The following is an 18,664-nucleotide window of genomic DNA, read 5'->3' as shown; positions in this document are numbered from 1 at the left end:
TATGTATATTGTGAATAGCAATAGCTCGTGTAATGTAGCCCACAACCTATTTACTAAGTCGGTTACAGTCCCCCTGGATTGACTGTTGACAAATGGCAAGCTCATAATGCAGATGGTCAATTTTTAAGTATAACAACCCTGGATAGCTCCTGGCGGCCATGCTCGTATGAAACCTGACACGCTCTGTACGTAACCCAGAAAAAACCGCACACAGCTACCATTGATATGGTCCTACTCAAGTCTGGATTTATTGTTAAGTAGGAGTGGGAGCAGGAGGGCTAAGCCAAGATTAGATTAGATTAGATTAGATTAGTTTTTCGTTCCATAGATCCATGCTGAGGAGATCCTCGTGGATGTGGAACATGTCAACTCTTTTTTTTTTTTTATCTGAAATAACAATACTAATAGTATGAATAGATACAATACATCATTTGTTTTTATTAAAAAATTCGTCAATGGAGTAGAAGGAGTTGGCCACTAGTAAGTCTTTCAGGCTCCTTTTAAATTGATCTTTATTTGTAACTAAATTTTTTATGTTTGCTGTAAAATTATTGAAGATGAGTCTTCCTGAGTAGTGGACCCCTTTTTGAACTAAAGTTAGTGCTTTTAAGTCTTTGTGCAGATCATTTTTGTTCCTGGTATTGTATGTATGAACTGAGCTGTTTGTTGGAAAAAGAGATATATTATTTAGGACAAATTTCATTAAGGAGTAAATATACTGAGAGGCAGTGGTTAGTATACCCAGTTCTTTAAAGAGGTTTCTACATGACATCCGTGAATTTACTCCACAAATAATACGTATTACATGCTTTCGGACTGTGACAACTTTTGTTTGACTTGAAGAGTTACCCCAAAATATTATACCATATGACATTATGGAACGAAAGTAGGCAAAGTATGCAAGCTTTTTCATTTTTATGTCGCCTATGTCTGCTAACACTCGAATCGCAAATACAGATTTGATAAGGCATTTCTGCAATTCTGTGGTGTGCTCCTCCCAACTGAATTTATTATCAAGTTATAATCCCAGGAATTTAAGACTGTCAACCTATTCTATCTGCTCTTCTTCATACTTTATGCATATGCTGGGTGGAAACCTCTTACAGGTTCTGAACTGCATGTAGTGAGTCTTTTCAGAGTTTAATGTCAATGAGTTGGCTTTAAACCATTTATTAATATCCATGAAAATATCATTAGCAGATCTTTCTAGAACTACACTCGACATACTATTTATTGCAATACTTGTGTCATCTGCAAACAAAATGAACTTTGCTTCTGGCAGTGTAACTGATGAGAGATCATTAATGTACACAAGAAAAAGCAATGGCCCTAAGATGGATCCTTGTGGGACACCACATGTAATTTCTTCCCATTCTGATGATGACTGATGACTTGATTCACTAGTCCCTTGTACTGACACCCTTTGTTTCCTGTTAGCTAGGTATGACTTGAACCATTTTGCAGCACTGCCCGTGACACCATAGAATTCTAATTTATTTAAAAGGATGTTGTGGTTCACACAATCAAATGCCTTTGACAAATCACAGAAAATACCTGCTGCTTGTAATTTGTTATTTAATGAATTAAGTACATTTTCACTGTAGGTGTAAATAGCCTTCTCGATATCAGAACCCTTCATAAATCCAAACTGTGTTCTTGATAATATGTTATTTGTGGTCAGATGGTTGAGAAGCTGCCTGTACATTACTTTTTCTAAAATTTTTGAGAATGCTGGCAAAAGTGAAATCGGTCTGTAGTTTGATGGTATCTCTTTATCCCCTTTCTTGAATAGAGGCTTAACATCTGCATATTTTAGCCAGTCAGGAAATGTCCCAGTTATAATTGACTGATTACACAAGTTTAGAATTGTACTAAACTCACAAGAACATGCCTTAATTAACTTTGTTGATATTTCACCGTAACCACTAGAATGCTTTGTTTTCAAAGATTTTATTATGTAAGTTATTTCTTTTGGTGAAGTGAGTGACATATTCATGTAGCTGAAGCTATTTGTAAAGGCTAGTTTCAGATATTCAAGGGCATTATTTACTGATCCTGACAATCCCATTCTATCAGTAATGGATATGAAGTACTTGTTAAATAAATTTGCCACACTATGCCCATCGGTTACTAATGTGTCATCTACCCTTAATGCTATTTGCTCCTGTTCCTTTCTGGTTCTACCAGTCTCCTCTTTCACTATATTCCATATTGTTTTTATTTTGTTCCCTGACATTGCTATCTTCTTCTCGTAGTGCATTTGTTTAGATGTCTGAATTACTTTTTTAATATTTTACAGTATTCCTTGTATTTAGCTAAATCATCAGTATTGGAGCTATTCTTGGTCGACAGATACATTTTCCTTTTTGTCTTACAGGAAATCTTTATTCCTTGTGTAATCCATGGTTTTATTATAGACTTCTGTTTAATTTGAGTAACTTTTAGAGGAAAACAGTTTTCAAACATGGTACTGACATTGTTCATGAATGTATTATATTTTTCATTCATGTCATGGGCACTATAAACTTCTTTCCAGTTCATATCTTTGAGCAGTTTTCTAAAACACTCAATTTTTGGTTGACTGACTACTCTCCTGTACTCAGACTTAGCAGTCTTGATAATCTGCTCAGAATTTACATCTAAAACAAGGAGCTGCATGTCATGATCTGATAGTCCATTTATTACAGGTTTTATGATATGGTTTTATTCCTTTTTATTTGTCTATAAAAATGTTATCAATGGCTGTCCTTGAGGATTTAGTGATCCTAATTGGGAAGTTTACAGTGTGAGTTAGATTGAAAGATTGCATTAGAAAATCTGTATTAAAGTCACCAGCAATCAAAATTTCTTTGTTTCTTCCTGTTAAATAACCCAAAAGAGCTTCTAGATGATTTATGAATAGATTATCATTTCCTGCAGGTGCTCGGTAAATAGTTACTATTATATAGGATCTGTTATGGAACTCTACATCTGTTGCACATGCTTCTAGATGCTGGTCTAGACAGAATTTATTAATGTCAATGTTCTTGAATTTATGGCAGTTTTAATAAATGTGGCAACTCCTCCTCCATCCATATCTACTCTGCAGAAGTAGGAAGCTAGCTTAAATCCTGAAATGTCTAACATATCTATGCCAGTGGTCACTTCATGTTAAGAGAGGCAGATTATGTCAATTTGGTTAGATGAATTCATTTCATCAATACAAATGAGTAGTTCATCAATTTTATTTCTGAGTCCCGGAATGTTCTGGTGTAATAAAGATAACTGATACTGCATACTAATGGGATTATAACTGCTTTGGCAAAGGTGAACTGGCAGTTTCTGATTACTTTCTGTTAAACGTTGTTTAAATGGAATCTGTATGCTAAAATCTGACTCCTGTTCATCTGTTTTCTCAAACTGAGTGTGCCTGCCAATCACTCTTAAAACTCGTTTTCTTTCCCCCTTCCCTATCCTAAAAAAAGCATTCCTCTGACACCTGTGACCACTGGTATTTTACCACTTGTGGCAGTGCCCCCCCTTACGCTTTCTGCAATCAACCCAGACAGCTTTCCCTTTCCTATTGAGGTGAAGGCCATGGCTAGTGTAGTCCCACCTATCGATAGCATCCACAGGAATCAAACCAATATGGGACCCTATATCCGTCCTAAGCAGCCAGTCCAACTCCAAGTTCACCCTCCTGACGGAAGAGTTCAAATGAGGCCGATCATGGCGTCTCAACACAGACACAAATCCCACACTCGTATGCTTCGTTGCTGATGCTATCTTCACCAGGTCACTCTCTATGGAATATTCAGAGTCTCTGTCAATGCTATTTCCCGGACCACCCACTATAACCACGGCATCCTCCTTTGTGAAATCTTTGCACAGAGAACCTACATCCTCTGTTACCTGACCCAGATCTGCACTAGGCTTGAAAAAGTTTGTGACCTGGTACTCTGGACCTAGATTTTCCTGCAGTAGTTGGTCAACACCTCTACCATGGGAGCTACCTAACAACAGAACTTTCTTTTTCTTTACAAATTTCACTGCCTTTTTCAAGTCCTTGAAAGCTTGTTGTGCCCTTTCTACAGCTTCAGCTACATGAGGCTCGTCCGATTCTGACTGAGGCAACAAGTCAAATCTATTTTCAAGATTTATGACAAAGCTGTCTGATGCTCTCCTTTGCCTGTCCCCCCTATTACCTGTTGCCACTTCCCACCTCTGTTCACCCTTCTCCCTCTTTAACCTGTCCAGTTCCTCCCTTCCCTTGTCTAAGTCAGCTTGAAGAGCTGCAATTTTCCCTACCTGTTCCAGTATTTTCCTGTCTCTACTGCAGATCCTACAGTACCACTGGTGAGCCTCATTTATGTCCCCATTTCCCACACCACTACATTCGCCCCAATGAAAGAAACTACAGCACCCATCACACCACACCCCGGAACTAACGATCCTACGGCATGTCACACACTTCTCACTCATGGTAAAAACAGAAATCGTATAAACTGATTTAAGTACTGACTAAAACGTAAACAAAGGACCCTAGAAACTATTCAAGCAGATATAAATAAATTGAAAGATTACTGAATAAAAAAACTGGTAATTACATATAAGTTTAAGTCACTGTTTACTTATGATACGCGCGCTTGAAATTAAGCCTAAAATCCGTGCTATAGGTGTGAGAAGGAAAATAAACTTCTTACCCCATTTAATCTTTTTTAACACTTCACTAACACTTCCACTAATGTAACAACACTTACATTTATACCCTCAGGAAACGTTTACCTATAAGTTTAATTCACTGCTTACTTACAATTCACACGCGTGAAATTAGGCCTAGGATTCGTGCTACAGGCGCGAGAAGAAAAATACGCTTCTTACCCCATTTAATCTTATTTTATACTTCACTAACACTCCAACTAATTTAACAACACTTAGATTATATTCATAACAACTGTAAACACTTAAAAACAGCTTAATAACAACGTTTCTTATAATTATTTAATGCAGCAAATACTCGAAGAGTCTGCATCGGCGGATTACTTTCAGGGGGGACCGAGCAATACAGGCTCCCAAAGAGATAGTGAGTGGCACTCTTCAGAATAGGTAACTCTCTCAACACAAATACATGCTGAAGGTACATGGTACAGGATCACAGCTGGGTGTGGAACATCGGAAACCAATGTCGGCCCTGCAATGGTCATAAACAGATGTTTCTTGTCTTCCCAAACCATAAGTCGGAAGAGGGTATATAAAAGGATATACCAAAATTATGGTCACAATGCAATCAAACCAACAACCAAGGCCTAATTCTCAATAATGATAGGTTAATTATCAGACCTGTCGCGAATATAACTGTACGTATATACAAAAAACTAGAAAAATATAATCAACAAAGCAACAAGCCCAGAATACAACAGCTGACGGCTGTCAGCTACCAGGTAAACCTGCTGCGGGTAAGACTATTAAATGCCGAGAATTATTTTGCTTTTTAAATATTAACATACATACATGAAGGACTACAACAAGATATAATCGTTTAAGCAACAAGTAGCAGGTTTTACTGACAACAGTAATACTTAGTCACCAGACCTACTGCAACCCAGCATATACATACATACACACATACATACATACATAAGGAAGTTTAAACAGCAAGACCTATATTATCTTGCTGACAACGCTAATAATCAGTCATCCGACCTGCTGTGACCCAACATATACATACATAAAAGGGGCTTAAACAGCAGCATATATCTGTTTTAAAAAACTAAAACCATGTAATCAACCGAGTCACAGGCCCAGAGTACAACTGCTAGCGGCCGTAAAACATTAGGTAATAACAGTATTTTTAACTGTACGCTGATCGAGCACTTAACGGCGCTCTATCAAAAGGCCCCCGTTGTTGCTCGACATTAAACAAATTGCCATTCAACAGTGCACATTAACAACAACAGAAATATCAATGGCACCCTGTCGAAAAGTAGTTATCTTGCCAACAGTAATTAATAATCACAGAGCAATGACGTATTTGGTTATAACAGTAACTTCAACTGTACGATCACTGAACGCTCAACATCACTCTGTCGAAAGGGTCCTCTTGTTGCTTGCCGTTAAACAAATTGTTGTTCAACGGTGCATGTTAACAACAACAGGAAAATTCGAGGAACACTACAAGAAAGCCACAACACAAATCCGCAAGCTGCAAACTTGCAGATCAAGTTGACAATATACCATTTAACGGTGAAACACACACACATGCTACCACAAGCAGATTCAAACTGTTAAACAGAGAGCATCGCTCTACCAAGATGCAATCTCGCCAGTGCAACCTTGTGGGCAGCAAAATAAATAGCAAACAACCGGCACATGCTAGCAACCAAGAGTCTAGTCTGTGTGAGGCAGCTTTGAATACCAACGGCCACAGTTTCACAGACCAACAGCCACCTTTTACACCACCACATCCTCTTTAAGGGGAGGGTGGGGGGGGGGGGGGGGGGTTACAATGTATAAGGAACAAGCAATCTTACCACAAGAAGCTGGGAACTCGATAATACAAATGGCAGAATATCGTGCCTCCCAGCACATCACTCACCACCCTTCTGGATGAGTCGCAACACAAACCGCGAAGAGGCGTGGCTTCCACCTCAAAGCAGCTCACCATACGATACAATCCCACTCGCGAAATGCAGCCATGCATGCGGGCCACCTACCACAAAACGCCCGTACGCTAGCACGTCCTCTCTCTCCGAAAGCCACCAGCGATCACATGCTAATCACTGTGACCCCCACTGGTGATGCACCAAAGGAAGGAGAGCACAGCTCATCTTACACACAATCAAGTAGATTCTTAAGTTTTGTAGAATATAAATGGGTAGACAGAATTCAGAACACTACACTGGAAGTCTTAACAGTCAGACATATCAAGTACCTCAATGAGAACACTACCTGCCTCGGCAGCAGAGGTCGCTAAAACACACTTAAGCAGTGGAGTACAGTTTCTTATCAGCGGACATTGTTAGTCATTGTTAGTTTTCTGGGTTCAGTTCCAACCCTTTAAAAACTGTCTATGGAGTGAGGGCACACGACACTGTTGATCGTAATCCATCTCTTAGATGTGGATGTTAAGCTCTGTGGCCATCCTGGTACTAATCAACAGGTGCAGTGCTGGTACCAGGTTTCGCCTTCTCCCTTGTCTCTTATTGTTATCCACAATGCAAACATGACACTGCTCCGTAAATACACTCAAAAGTCAACACAGTCACCTACATCAGACCGGTACACTTAATACAACCGTCACATTTCATACTTCCTTCCCAATTAGGTGGCTGAACACCAGTCAGAGTCTACCAACCAACAAGGCCCTGTAACTTTACTTATTTTAATTACTGAGGAGTATCAGGGTAAGCGGGAAGTATATGAACAGAACCCTACAGATGACATACAATAACCTACTTTTCAGAGAATGATCACTGGGAAAACCCTGCAAAAGATGACACGACTACGCCATGGAGAGAATGAGAATAATAATAATAATAATAATAAAAATAATAAAAGCAATTCACTAAAATCATTCTGAAAGTACCTGGATGAATAAGAAAGATGAGGTACAGTTACAAGTTATGTGCTTGCCTCAACTTCACTCAATAGGTGTTGTTATACCAAGGTTTAGTCTATGAATGACTGTACTAATTGTGGTTGGCTGGTTTCAAAAATAATGTGCACACATTTCAATACACTGACACATTGCATGTTGGCTCTTGTGTTGGGATCTTTGGTCAACCATTTAACAATTTTTCTGGTGATTCACCAGCACAACTGGTTGGTATTGTCAGAGGTTCACTCTCCACTGCTAGCGGTGGACTGAAATAGAGCCCATGGCCGGAGGTTATATGCACCTGTCACATCAATATCTGACTGCTTTTCCTCGGACATTATCCCTGTGGTTCTCGCTTTGTTAGATGCAATGGTCATTCCCTGCAGGACAGGAATCCAGGCTCTTCTTTCTTGTTACAACTACCGTCATATTTATGAATTTCTATGGCTTCCCCAAAAAACACAGGCTACAGAAATTCACAAACATGTCAAAAGTTTTAACAAGAAAGAAGAATGTTTCGAGGTAAATGGATCCTGGATCCCCTCGTTGCTGCAGACAACCGCTGCAGGAATGAGGGGAGAACCACGGTGGTAATGACCTTCAGAAAAGTCCTCCCAAGTGGCTGCTAAAGCCCCAACAATTTTAATGGCTTATTCAATACTCCACTGAATCATTAAAAACGCAACCATCTTTCACAAAGTAATGATTTTTACAACTTTTGTGTCTGAAATCAATTGATAAGGCTTGCATCTCAGTTTTGCAATAATCTCATTACTTCTAGCCCTCAAGTTTTATAATGCCACTTATGTCTGTTCCTACCTATTCCAGTTGCAAATCATGTGTAGGAAGAATAACTGCTGGTAAGCCTCAACTTGAGATCAAATCTCTCCAATTTTGACTCTGTATTGTTTTCACAAGCTATACGTAAGAGGAAGCAGTATTATGTTTGATTCTTCTATGAATATATGCTCTAGAGATTTTCCAGTAAACCAGATTATGATGCAAAATGCCGCTTTTGTAGTGTTGGTCACTGGAGATGGATGCACATCTTGACACTTGCACACTTACAATACAAACCTGTCGTAAAATAAGCTGCACTTTGTAACTTCTCTATTAACTTTATCATTTCTACTTGGTAAGGGCACTAAACTGAGGGACAATTGTCCAAAAAAGGGTTTTATACCCACTTTGTGGGTAGACTGTGCATTTTGAAGGATTTTCCAATGAGTATCAGTCTTGTACCTCCCTTTCCCACAATTATGTTTATGTAATCGTTTCACCTTCATTCGATTTGTACACATATTCACAGATATTCAATGGGTTTTTCTGCATATATGTCCACAATACATTGTATTTCTTTATGCTGAGGGACACTTCCTCTACCTCAAACATCTTCCTGTACTTTTCTACAATTTTCTCGTGTTGAAAATTACTTACAACAGCACACAAGAACAGCTCCATGGCATTTCTGACTATCAAACAGGTTAATTAATACACCAGGTGGTTATTATTAAAATGCATCTACTCACACGGGGCCGGTGTCGTCTAATTATAATAAGCCAATGAAATTTGGTAGACTGTCTAATGCAATAATGTGCAACTGTTTTAAGATAGAAAAAAATTAATTCCAATTTTGGCCAAAAAGTGCAGATCTAGCACTGTGAAAGCAAGAAAGATGTATAGAAATCTTTCCGTACATAATGGATTAGGAACAGGACATGGACAGAAAGGGTAAAACAAGTGAGAAAGGCATAATGTTGATTTTATTATTATCCGGTGATTACACAATTTGTCCAATATGAGCACCAGAGATGTTGACAAGATGCTGTACAGCGCCAGAATTGCACTCGATGGCCAAAATTGGAACTAATTTTGTTTTCAGTGTAAATCAGTTCTGTATTAAAGCATTAGCATATCTACCAAGTTTCGCTGCAGTACAATAATTACAGCCCACCCTGGACTCTGTGAGTAGCTGCACTTTAATTATAACCATCAACTATTATCAACAGTATTTGTCTCATGATACACCCAAAGCTATTTTTACATCTGAAGATTTCTTGCCATTAAAAGCTACCTGCTGTGTTCTACTTGCAACTCTTCAGTCTACTCATAGAGCTCAGCCATGCAGTTCACAGTGGCTTGCACAGTTCACTATGAGTTACAGTGTCTCTAACGCATTGTGGAAGTCAATGAACACAGAAACAACCTGTGTGTGGGAAGCTACTGCCTTCTGGGTCTCTTTGATGAACAGAGCATTATGAATATTAAATAACTGTTGTTTGTGGAATTCATGTTTATCCATACAGAGGTGGTTTCTCAACTTCATGTTATTTGGTCGGGTAATTTTCTGTGTATAATGCTTCCAATAACTTTTTTGATAAGCAGTTTAATATTTAATGTTTCTAATTTCATCAGATATATTCAATGGCATTTTCAAAATATAATAAAACAGTCTAGGTGACATAAAATATTTCTTTTAAAAAAAACAGTGTTCATTTTCAATCAATGGCTGAACACCTTCAGTTCGTTACATACTCCTTGCTGTCTGCTGCAGCTGCTGGCATGGAGTGCTAACTGCTCTAGGCTGGTGTGAAGAACAACTGCTACATGCTACTTTATAGAAGCTGTGGACCAGTATTATAAGACAACAACATATCAATTTTGAATCCATCAGAGATTTTCGATGATCAGTGGAATGATTTTTGACCGAAGAGTGTGTCAAAATAGCTATTCACTGTCTTCACAAAAATGACGGTGTCATTCAGGCAGCAAAAATATATCCACGTAAAGTATCACCGCAGGATGGCTGTTGTGCATTTAATAGCCCTAAGTTTCTGACCAATTATATCCCAGGCATGTTTGATATGTGACACATCAAACATGTGCAGAAAAAAGCTGTGGCTCTTATTGTAGAACTGAACTGGGACTTACCCACAAATATTAAACATTACCACTCAGCACACAATGACTGTTCATATGATCATTGTTGACCAACTTCCATCTGCATGTGACTAACACAAATCTACTCCAGTCCACAATAACAGCCATTACCTTATTACTATCAAGAGTGGCACTGCCCTACAAGAACTTCATTATTTTTAATCTCTCTTTAGGCCATAACTTCAAATCTTATGCTTGAGAAAGGCACACAAGATAAAACTGCAAAAGTACAATAAAAACAGTTACAGATAAAAGAGAAAAAGTTATTTAAAGAAATATAGAGGCTGTTAAACTTTACTGAAAGAAGTCCACACTTCTTGCAATGCTCTAGTGCCACATCTACACCATGGAGAAAGCTGCACAGTCTGTTATGGTCATATAGGAGGGAAATGAGGTCATTATATGGAAAACATACTCAAATCAGACAAGGAGCAGCATGAAATCTGACCATGTCATTTTGAAAGGAACCATCCCGGCATGGTAAACTATTTTTAAAACCACAGTGAACCTAAATCTGAATGATCAAATGGGGATTAGAGCTACACTCCCTCCAAATGAGAAATTTGTTCCTTTGCCACCACACCTCTCTGCTCAGCATGCAGACAAGACAATAATTCATCATGATCGATTCCATGGGAATGATTGTGCCCCATGACCATGATGTAATCCATGACAGAAAGAAGGGTATCACAGACCAAAAACAAAGAAATCTCCTAAAACACCCACTCATGATCTTCACTGACATATCCATACCTAACCAAAAAGCAATAAAAAATTACACTTCTTTTCACACAACAAACACCAAATTAATCAGACCTAAAAATGCCAAAAACACAAACAAAACGAAAAAAGCCTTAGTAACTCACTGAAAACACTACCACAACCCACATTGTCACACCAACTACCTAAACTCAAAATTACATTAGCACGATGATAACCAGAATTCATATGAACCCAATACCACACAATAACCTCAGCACTTCCACACCCACCACCAGAGGGCACCATCAAATACAACCTGACATCTACAAACACAACCAACTCAGAAACACCATGCTGTAGTGACATCACACACCACAGCACCATTACATCACGAGTCAAAGCAGACGGATGGAATCGCATGGTTCCGTTGACCCATCAACTTTTGAAACCAGTGTCTTAGCTGCACAGCAAATGTGACAGTAAAATGTTTGTAAGACATTTATAACCCAATTTCAAGAAACATAAATGGCATACAATGATTTAAGAATTATACTGCATAATACAAAATCAATAAATCCAGGAAAGACAGCTTAGATTTTCAGTTATAGCATTTGTACTGGTTTGGTACATGGTCAGAACATTACTACATAGGAATGGATCTGCTAGGTTGAATGTGTACCTTGTGGGTCTTCACTTTCTGCAAAGAACGCAGCTTTGAAAAAGCTCCTAAAAATGGGTGCTTATCACTTTCAGTTACTCCTTCAGCAAGAAAACACAAGATGATTTCTGATGACAAAAAAATCCCCATCTACTCCAGTAAATCGAAAAATCTACCTTTCTTGGCCCTATGAAACAACTTTAATTGTGAGGTCAGATCCGGAACCCTGTGTCTGCTATCAATCAGGTGGGCGGCAAAATTAGATTTATCAGCCACATCCCTTCTTTCCAGCATCACATGCTCACGGAATCTGGCCTCAAACTGTCTGCCAGTTTGGCCCACATAACAGGCGTTACAGTCTGAACACTCCAATCTGTATACACCTGTTGGTGAAAACTGAGTTTTTTGTATATTATGCAATAATAAATGCCAAGGACTGTTCACAGTCAAAAAAGATACAGTAACTTTATACTTCTTAAAAACTCATGCCACACTCGTGCTAACAATACCACAGTAACAAGACGTAACAAATTTCTTATCCTTATCTTTTACAGGGTTGTTCACATTTGGTGTTGTATTTCATTCCACTTTTCTTGCAATTTTGTTGTAAATACTAGCTACATATTGCTGTGGATTATTATTACTTTTTTCAATGTATCTAATAATGTTTAATCCTGATTTGCATTCAATTTTTGATAGTGGTAATTTAAATAGTCTGAGAAAAACCTAAAACACCATCTGTACAGGTGTCCTTCTGGAAATACCAATGGTACATTTCCCACTTTCATTGCTAATTTTTAAATCTAGGAAACCTATAGGATTATTACCTATTTCACTTGTGTACTTTATTTTGTCATGTAAATTATTAAACTGTGTAGCAGTTTTATTAATATCATCAATATCTTTCATTAGAAAAAGCATATCATCTACGAATCTGAAGTAATAAACAGTTAAGTGCCAAGTCGGGATTTTCATGAAAAAAGTGTTTTCTAGATGTTTAATAAAAATGCCTGTTAATAATGCAGAAATTGAATGCCACATACTTAACCCATCTTTTAGGAGGTATACTTCCTTTCTGAATATAAAATATTACACCTCAGGATTAGGGACAGCAGGCCAATAATGTTGTCAATCTCGTCCCTAGACAAATTGTTCTGTGCAATTAAATCTACCTTAATGATTTCAACCGCAGTCTCAACTGGTATATTTTTGTGTAAGTTAAATATGTTCCACTATACAAATTGCATCTCTGTTATAGTACATCAAAAATACTATTAGCCAAGTCATAACTGTTTTTTACTAACTACTGGTTATTGTTTTGGTATTTATTTAATAAAGGCACTTTGCACTATACTTTTTACCATCAATGTATGCCCCCTTTGTTACTTGAAATTGGTATATAAGCATCTTATAAACACTTCACTGTGTACGTCACATTCACTATGCAAGCTAAGACACATTTCAAAATTTCATCACATAGTATATGCATACACATACAGTGGTGTGATTATGGTTTACATTTAGACTATACAATTTAGTAAAGAATGCTAAATTATAACTTTTACACCAATTTGATAATACTGGTTCAATGTTTTATGGAAACAAAGTTTAACATTCTGATGTACTTCATGATTAGTGATCCAGTGAAATGTAACACTTGTCGTAATGATTTTTTACTTATATACAAATGTATTTGAATTCGCTGTATTTTTATCTTAACTGACGTTTTTACATATGAGCAATGAAAATACAGGGTGTTAACTATCCAGTATGGTGTGACAAACACTTTTTAAATATTTTTTGGAATTACATGCCTCCAGACGAAATTGTATTTTATTATAATTAACATTTGAATTCTCTGTATTTTTATCTATTTTTTTATCTTGACCCAGTCTTTTACATGTAGGCAAGAAATAAGGTCGTAGGTTATCCAGCATGACGTAAGCCAACATTATCTGTATGGATCTGTAAACAGCAGCCTCAGTTGGACAAACGCTTGTACATGCCTAAAATTGGAATATGTGTTGTCATAATTATGTTCAATCTACATGACTACATACTGTGGTATGTAATTGTGGAATTTTAATTGTACACAACTTTGACATAGTATTTGATAAATGCACTGTTTCTAAGTTCGATTGTTGTATTATTTGCATTTATAGCACTGATGGTAGCTGCACACAGATCATTGCCATAAGAAAAAAGTTATATGCAATAGAAAGGACCTAGAAAAGAATGGGGATTGAACCCCGAACTGCTGGATTTGTACCCTGGCATTAGCACATAATCGGCGCCCACACATTTTAATTGGATAGCTACTTTAATTCTATTAATAAGTAACATAACTGTTACATGTTTTTAATTTTTATTTCAACTAACTCAAAACATGTGTTAGCAGGCTGAACATCAAGATCCATTACGACACTGAATTAGTAACAGCACCAATGTCCCTAATAACTGGAAGCAAAATGACTGAAAAAAAATTATTGCTATGACAAGAGGAAGACCTCAGACATGGCGAACTGATTTGATCCGTGTCTGATAGATCACTTGTGTACCACCTAACATTAAGGACTAAAAAATATATTAGCTATTGATTCATTACACACACACCCCTTTTTCGAGAAAATCACCCCAAAAGTTCCACGATGTGCAATTAACTCAGAAGTGACAGGATCAATAGACAACTGGGCATTTTTTATCATATTATATGGGGGGTCCAAAAATACATATTTTCTGAGAAATCAAAAAAAGAAACTTATGACTGACACAAATCCATAAAGTTAATGCCCTTACACAAAAACACCAAAGACCAAGCAACCAAGACATTTAGCTGGGCAGCACAGAACCTACACTCTATTACTACACAAATTCCATAATTTTTTAATGTATTTTTCTCTGTATTGAAACTGGTGAGAGTACAAGGGACAATAAGGTAAACAAATCATTAAGGACTAATAACAAAATAGGTAAATAAATTTCTCAAACAACCTGGATTAGCAAAGAATTAAAATTTTAAATGTAGCTGTTTCACAATCTATCCTTTACACACTCTGTTCCATATCTTCACATTCCTTTGAACAACTAGAACACGTACTATATAAACATTAAAAGCAAATACATTCACTACACCAAGAACATCAAACAACTGCAATCTTCAAACAACTACATCTTGTTCCTTCTCAAGATTCATCAGAAAACAGACTTCATTTACTTTTAAAAATATTTCTTTTTCCCCAACTAATTTCGCATGTACCATGGTTATGCTAACAGCACCTGAAAAATTGTTGCTGAAAGTAGATCGAGAATGATGCAATGAATAGTTAATTCTCATACAATTATTTACATCAATGACAACTCTCTGTTTTATGGTACCAATGAGGAGAATGTAACATTTTCCAATACATGGAATATCTGAGGTAACTAAATATTTTAGTAAGCATGATCTAAAAGTAGCCAACTCACACCGCAGATGTATAGCAGATATTTGCGGAACTGGGTACACAGACAATACGGTGTGAGCACTTGGATGGCGATCTTTGATAGGAAAACCACATTGTGTATGCAGGAAAATAAGCAGTAGCTTAAGCATCTGTCTAAAGCTGTATACAATAAAACGATAAAAACAGGATAATTTTCCCGTTTATAAGTTATGGAATACATGTGAGGGGCTGTGCCACTGATGTGTACATAAACAGACGACTGGTGCTACAAAAAAGCTGTTATACAGGGAAACCTGTCACAGTGGCCTTATCAAAACTAAATCTGTCACTATATCTATATCACACTTTCTGTACGCCACCAGGGTGCCAAACCCATATTTTATAACGTACATAGTCACAATGCAAGAAATAAAAAAATTATTTCAGGCAAAGGGCAAAATTAAAAGTAACAGACCACTGTCTATATACCAGTGGCTTCATGTGTTACAACAAACTCCGAGAGTCAATAACTCATATACTGGGCATGGGCTTAACACAAATTAAAAAAAATTTCCTGTAAATCAGCATCTGTATTTATTGAAAGAATTCGAAACTGTGTATATTACATATTAAAGTTTGTAATTAAATACGAAATGCATTAAACCTTTGTAAATTAATATTTATGTACTATACCTCTGTAACAATATGACATTTGCAAAAGTCACCATTTGATGACTACATGCAAAAAGAGATATAAATAAATAGATAAATAAAAATAAACAAGCGTTCCCCTTCGAGCAATTGTTATGGGAACATAAACTTCAATTGCTGTCCGAAATCATTCACTTTCGTAGATAGATGGATGAACAGGTTATATTCTATACATTGCTGCTAAACCATCGTAAATATTAAGACTCCATATTTTATTGAAAGGAACACGTAATTTGTAAGCTATGCATTAATTACAATTATTATAGCTTCACAGGTATGTTACATACCAAATTAAGTACAAACTGTCGTGTTTTACACCATACTACAATCGTAAATTTTACGAATGTTTAGTAATCTGGGTTAAATACCTCGCTCATATTCCATAATCTTTATCACATACATATCGGTACTGTGTTGTTTCAACAAACCACTCACTTCTTACATAGTCGTTACGTTATTCTGACACCCAAGTCCGTCGGGTATTTAGACTTGCAATACGGTACTTACCTAATGGACAATTTTGTAGTGATGGATCTTGCCCTTCCTCCAAACGCATGTCAAGGGACTCATTTATTACTGGTTCATCTCGGGCCCGTTTATTCAAACTCATGTCGAGTGGCTCACTTTGTTCACACTCATCCAGTTGCCGTTTACCTATATTCATAAAATGGACGCGACTGCCACCACACGCCTAGTAAAGCCAACTATGGCGATTGCGGCTACACTGCGCCTGCGCGCTTTCTGGTTGCGTACGATTGTATGATCTATGGTGGCATTAAATTTAACGGAGAGGCACTGACGCTACAACTGTGAAGCCAGTGGCTATAGCGTATAAATTTCCACGGGGTGAGCATTCAGATGCGCAGGACGAGAATTCTGTCCGCAGCATCTCTTGCAGCTTAAGTCACTTGATTTTGGGACGGCACGTGTTAGCCCGTATAGCGCTTAGTGTACGTTGAGTGTCATTACTTCGGTTTGACAGATAAATCACCTTCAGTAGTACCGTGAAACTTTGTGTATGCGTTTCACAGAATTATTAATAATTTGATACCAGAACGTGAAGTTGCCTTAAAGATGTGAAGAGCAGTTGTATCGTACTTACTCGCCACAGTATCATAACTCAAATTCAGCTTCATTTACGTTTTTTTTTTTCGGTAAAGGATAAGAAGTGAAAATCAACATTTCTTTATTTTTTTTACCTATTCATGTTGTCGAATCTCTGTTCTAATTAATTACGTACAATCACACTGTAGACGGCGTCGAAGTGTCACGAAAAAACAGCGCATTTCGGACTACGAAATTGTTACAGTAAATACGGCAAGCGATTTGCACCACCTGCTTGTCCATTACTATTTTCAATTTTCTTTATTTACCCTTTACTTTTTATAGGCAATTACAATATCTATGACGTTTTTGCGCCATTTCATCAGAAAAGTAAAACCATACAATATGCACAAAAAGAAATAAAAAACACAGTATAAATGGTCCAATTTTGGAGTAGTGAGCGAAGTGACAGCAAAAAAATTTTTTTTAGGTTTTCTGTTGCACTGATTCATATTGTCAAATCTTTTCTAATTAACTATGTTATTATGGTACTGCATAGGAAACTGTCTCATACAGACATACTTAGATACACACAAGGGTTTGAGAACTTGCATAAATTGGAGGAAATTAATAAGACTGCTATACGTAAATTTTATCTCCATATGATCTGAGCACCAGTATGTGTACAGCGTGACTGACAATTTACTTAAACACACTTGCAAATTTACCTAGCCCATCATGTGGTCATAAAAACACAGATATTATCTCTACAACACTGTGAATCAATATTTTTCGACATGGAAAGTGCATCATATCAGTATAAAATTTAAAATTATGTATTTGTGATACATATGTATGAAACACACCTGGTCCTCCTTTTGCATACTTCTCTTTACATCCATAACAATGGCAGCACTACATCACAGCTGTTACTAAAAGTCAGATGTGCAGAAATGAATGCAAAACAAGGCAAATTCGTGTAATATTCAAGTTTCGCTATTTCTGCATATTGCAGACAAGAAGCGTTGTCCTATTAACGTGACTCTCCCGGTTTGACTAGAACATGCGCAACAGGCTATGGTCACTCCATAGATGTGCATACTCTGCGTCAGTGGCCAACGGTAAATACAGGCCTGAGTGCACGTCTGTGTGCCGTCAGTAATGTAGATGTTAATAGCTAGCCAACATAAATGAATGCTTTGTCAGTGGCTTCATCAAACACCTTTGACCAAGCTACTGCACTGGAGTTATTACACGCTCGTAAAATTTTTCGTCATAGGTGTTCAAGAATGGATGCCTGATAGTTAACAACAGCATATGTTTGCTCGAAAAGAAAATGAAATGGAAATGACTGTGGGTGAAACCGTGTATAGCGAGAGGAGAAGCTCGAAGTGTTCATCCGAATTGGCGTCGTGAGCTACAGTGCAAGGACCTAAAGAACACAGAAAATTATTTGAGAATGAGTGAACAAACAATTTAATTTGCCCTCGTGAAAGTAGCCCCTCATATTTGGAAACGCAACACTCATTTAAGAAATGCCATTTCTTAATTTTATTCATCGTAATCGATGTTTTTGGAAAGCCTGCAACTGCGTCATTCATGATTTAAATA

At 37.3% G+C, this 18,664-nt stretch overlaps 1 protein-coding gene across 2 annotated transcripts in view; it reads right to left on the bottom strand.

Annotated features, from left to right (window-relative positions):
• The window catches only part of LOC124556817 (transmembrane protein 183-like), a 269,512-nt gene extending 252,761 nt beyond the window's left edge, over positions 1–16,751 (bottom strand). The window contains exon 1 of one of the 2 annotated variants that reach the window (XR_006968701.1): positions 16,517–16,751. Coding sequence is in view for 1 of the 2 variants with exons in the window: in XM_047130833.1 (XP_046986789.1) it covers positions 16,517–16,673 (157 nt within the window). In the remaining variant the exon portion in view is untranslated. The remainder of the gene's footprint in view (positions 1–16,516) is intronic. The other variant, XM_047130833.1, reaches the window with a different exon arrangement.
• Between the last annotated feature and the right edge of the window lie 1,913 nt (positions 16,752–18,664).

The sequence above is a fragment of the Schistocerca americana genome, chromosome X (genome assembly GCF_021461395.2).
Source record: "Schistocerca americana isolate TAMUIC-IGC-003095 chromosome X, iqSchAmer2.1, whole genome shotgun sequence".
In the NCBI taxonomy this organism is placed as follows: domain Eukaryota; kingdom Metazoa; phylum Arthropoda; class Insecta; order Orthoptera; family Acrididae; genus Schistocerca; species Schistocerca americana.
The sequence above is the reverse complement of the archived record's forward strand: the minus strand, read 5'-3'. Positions and strand labels throughout refer to the sequence as shown.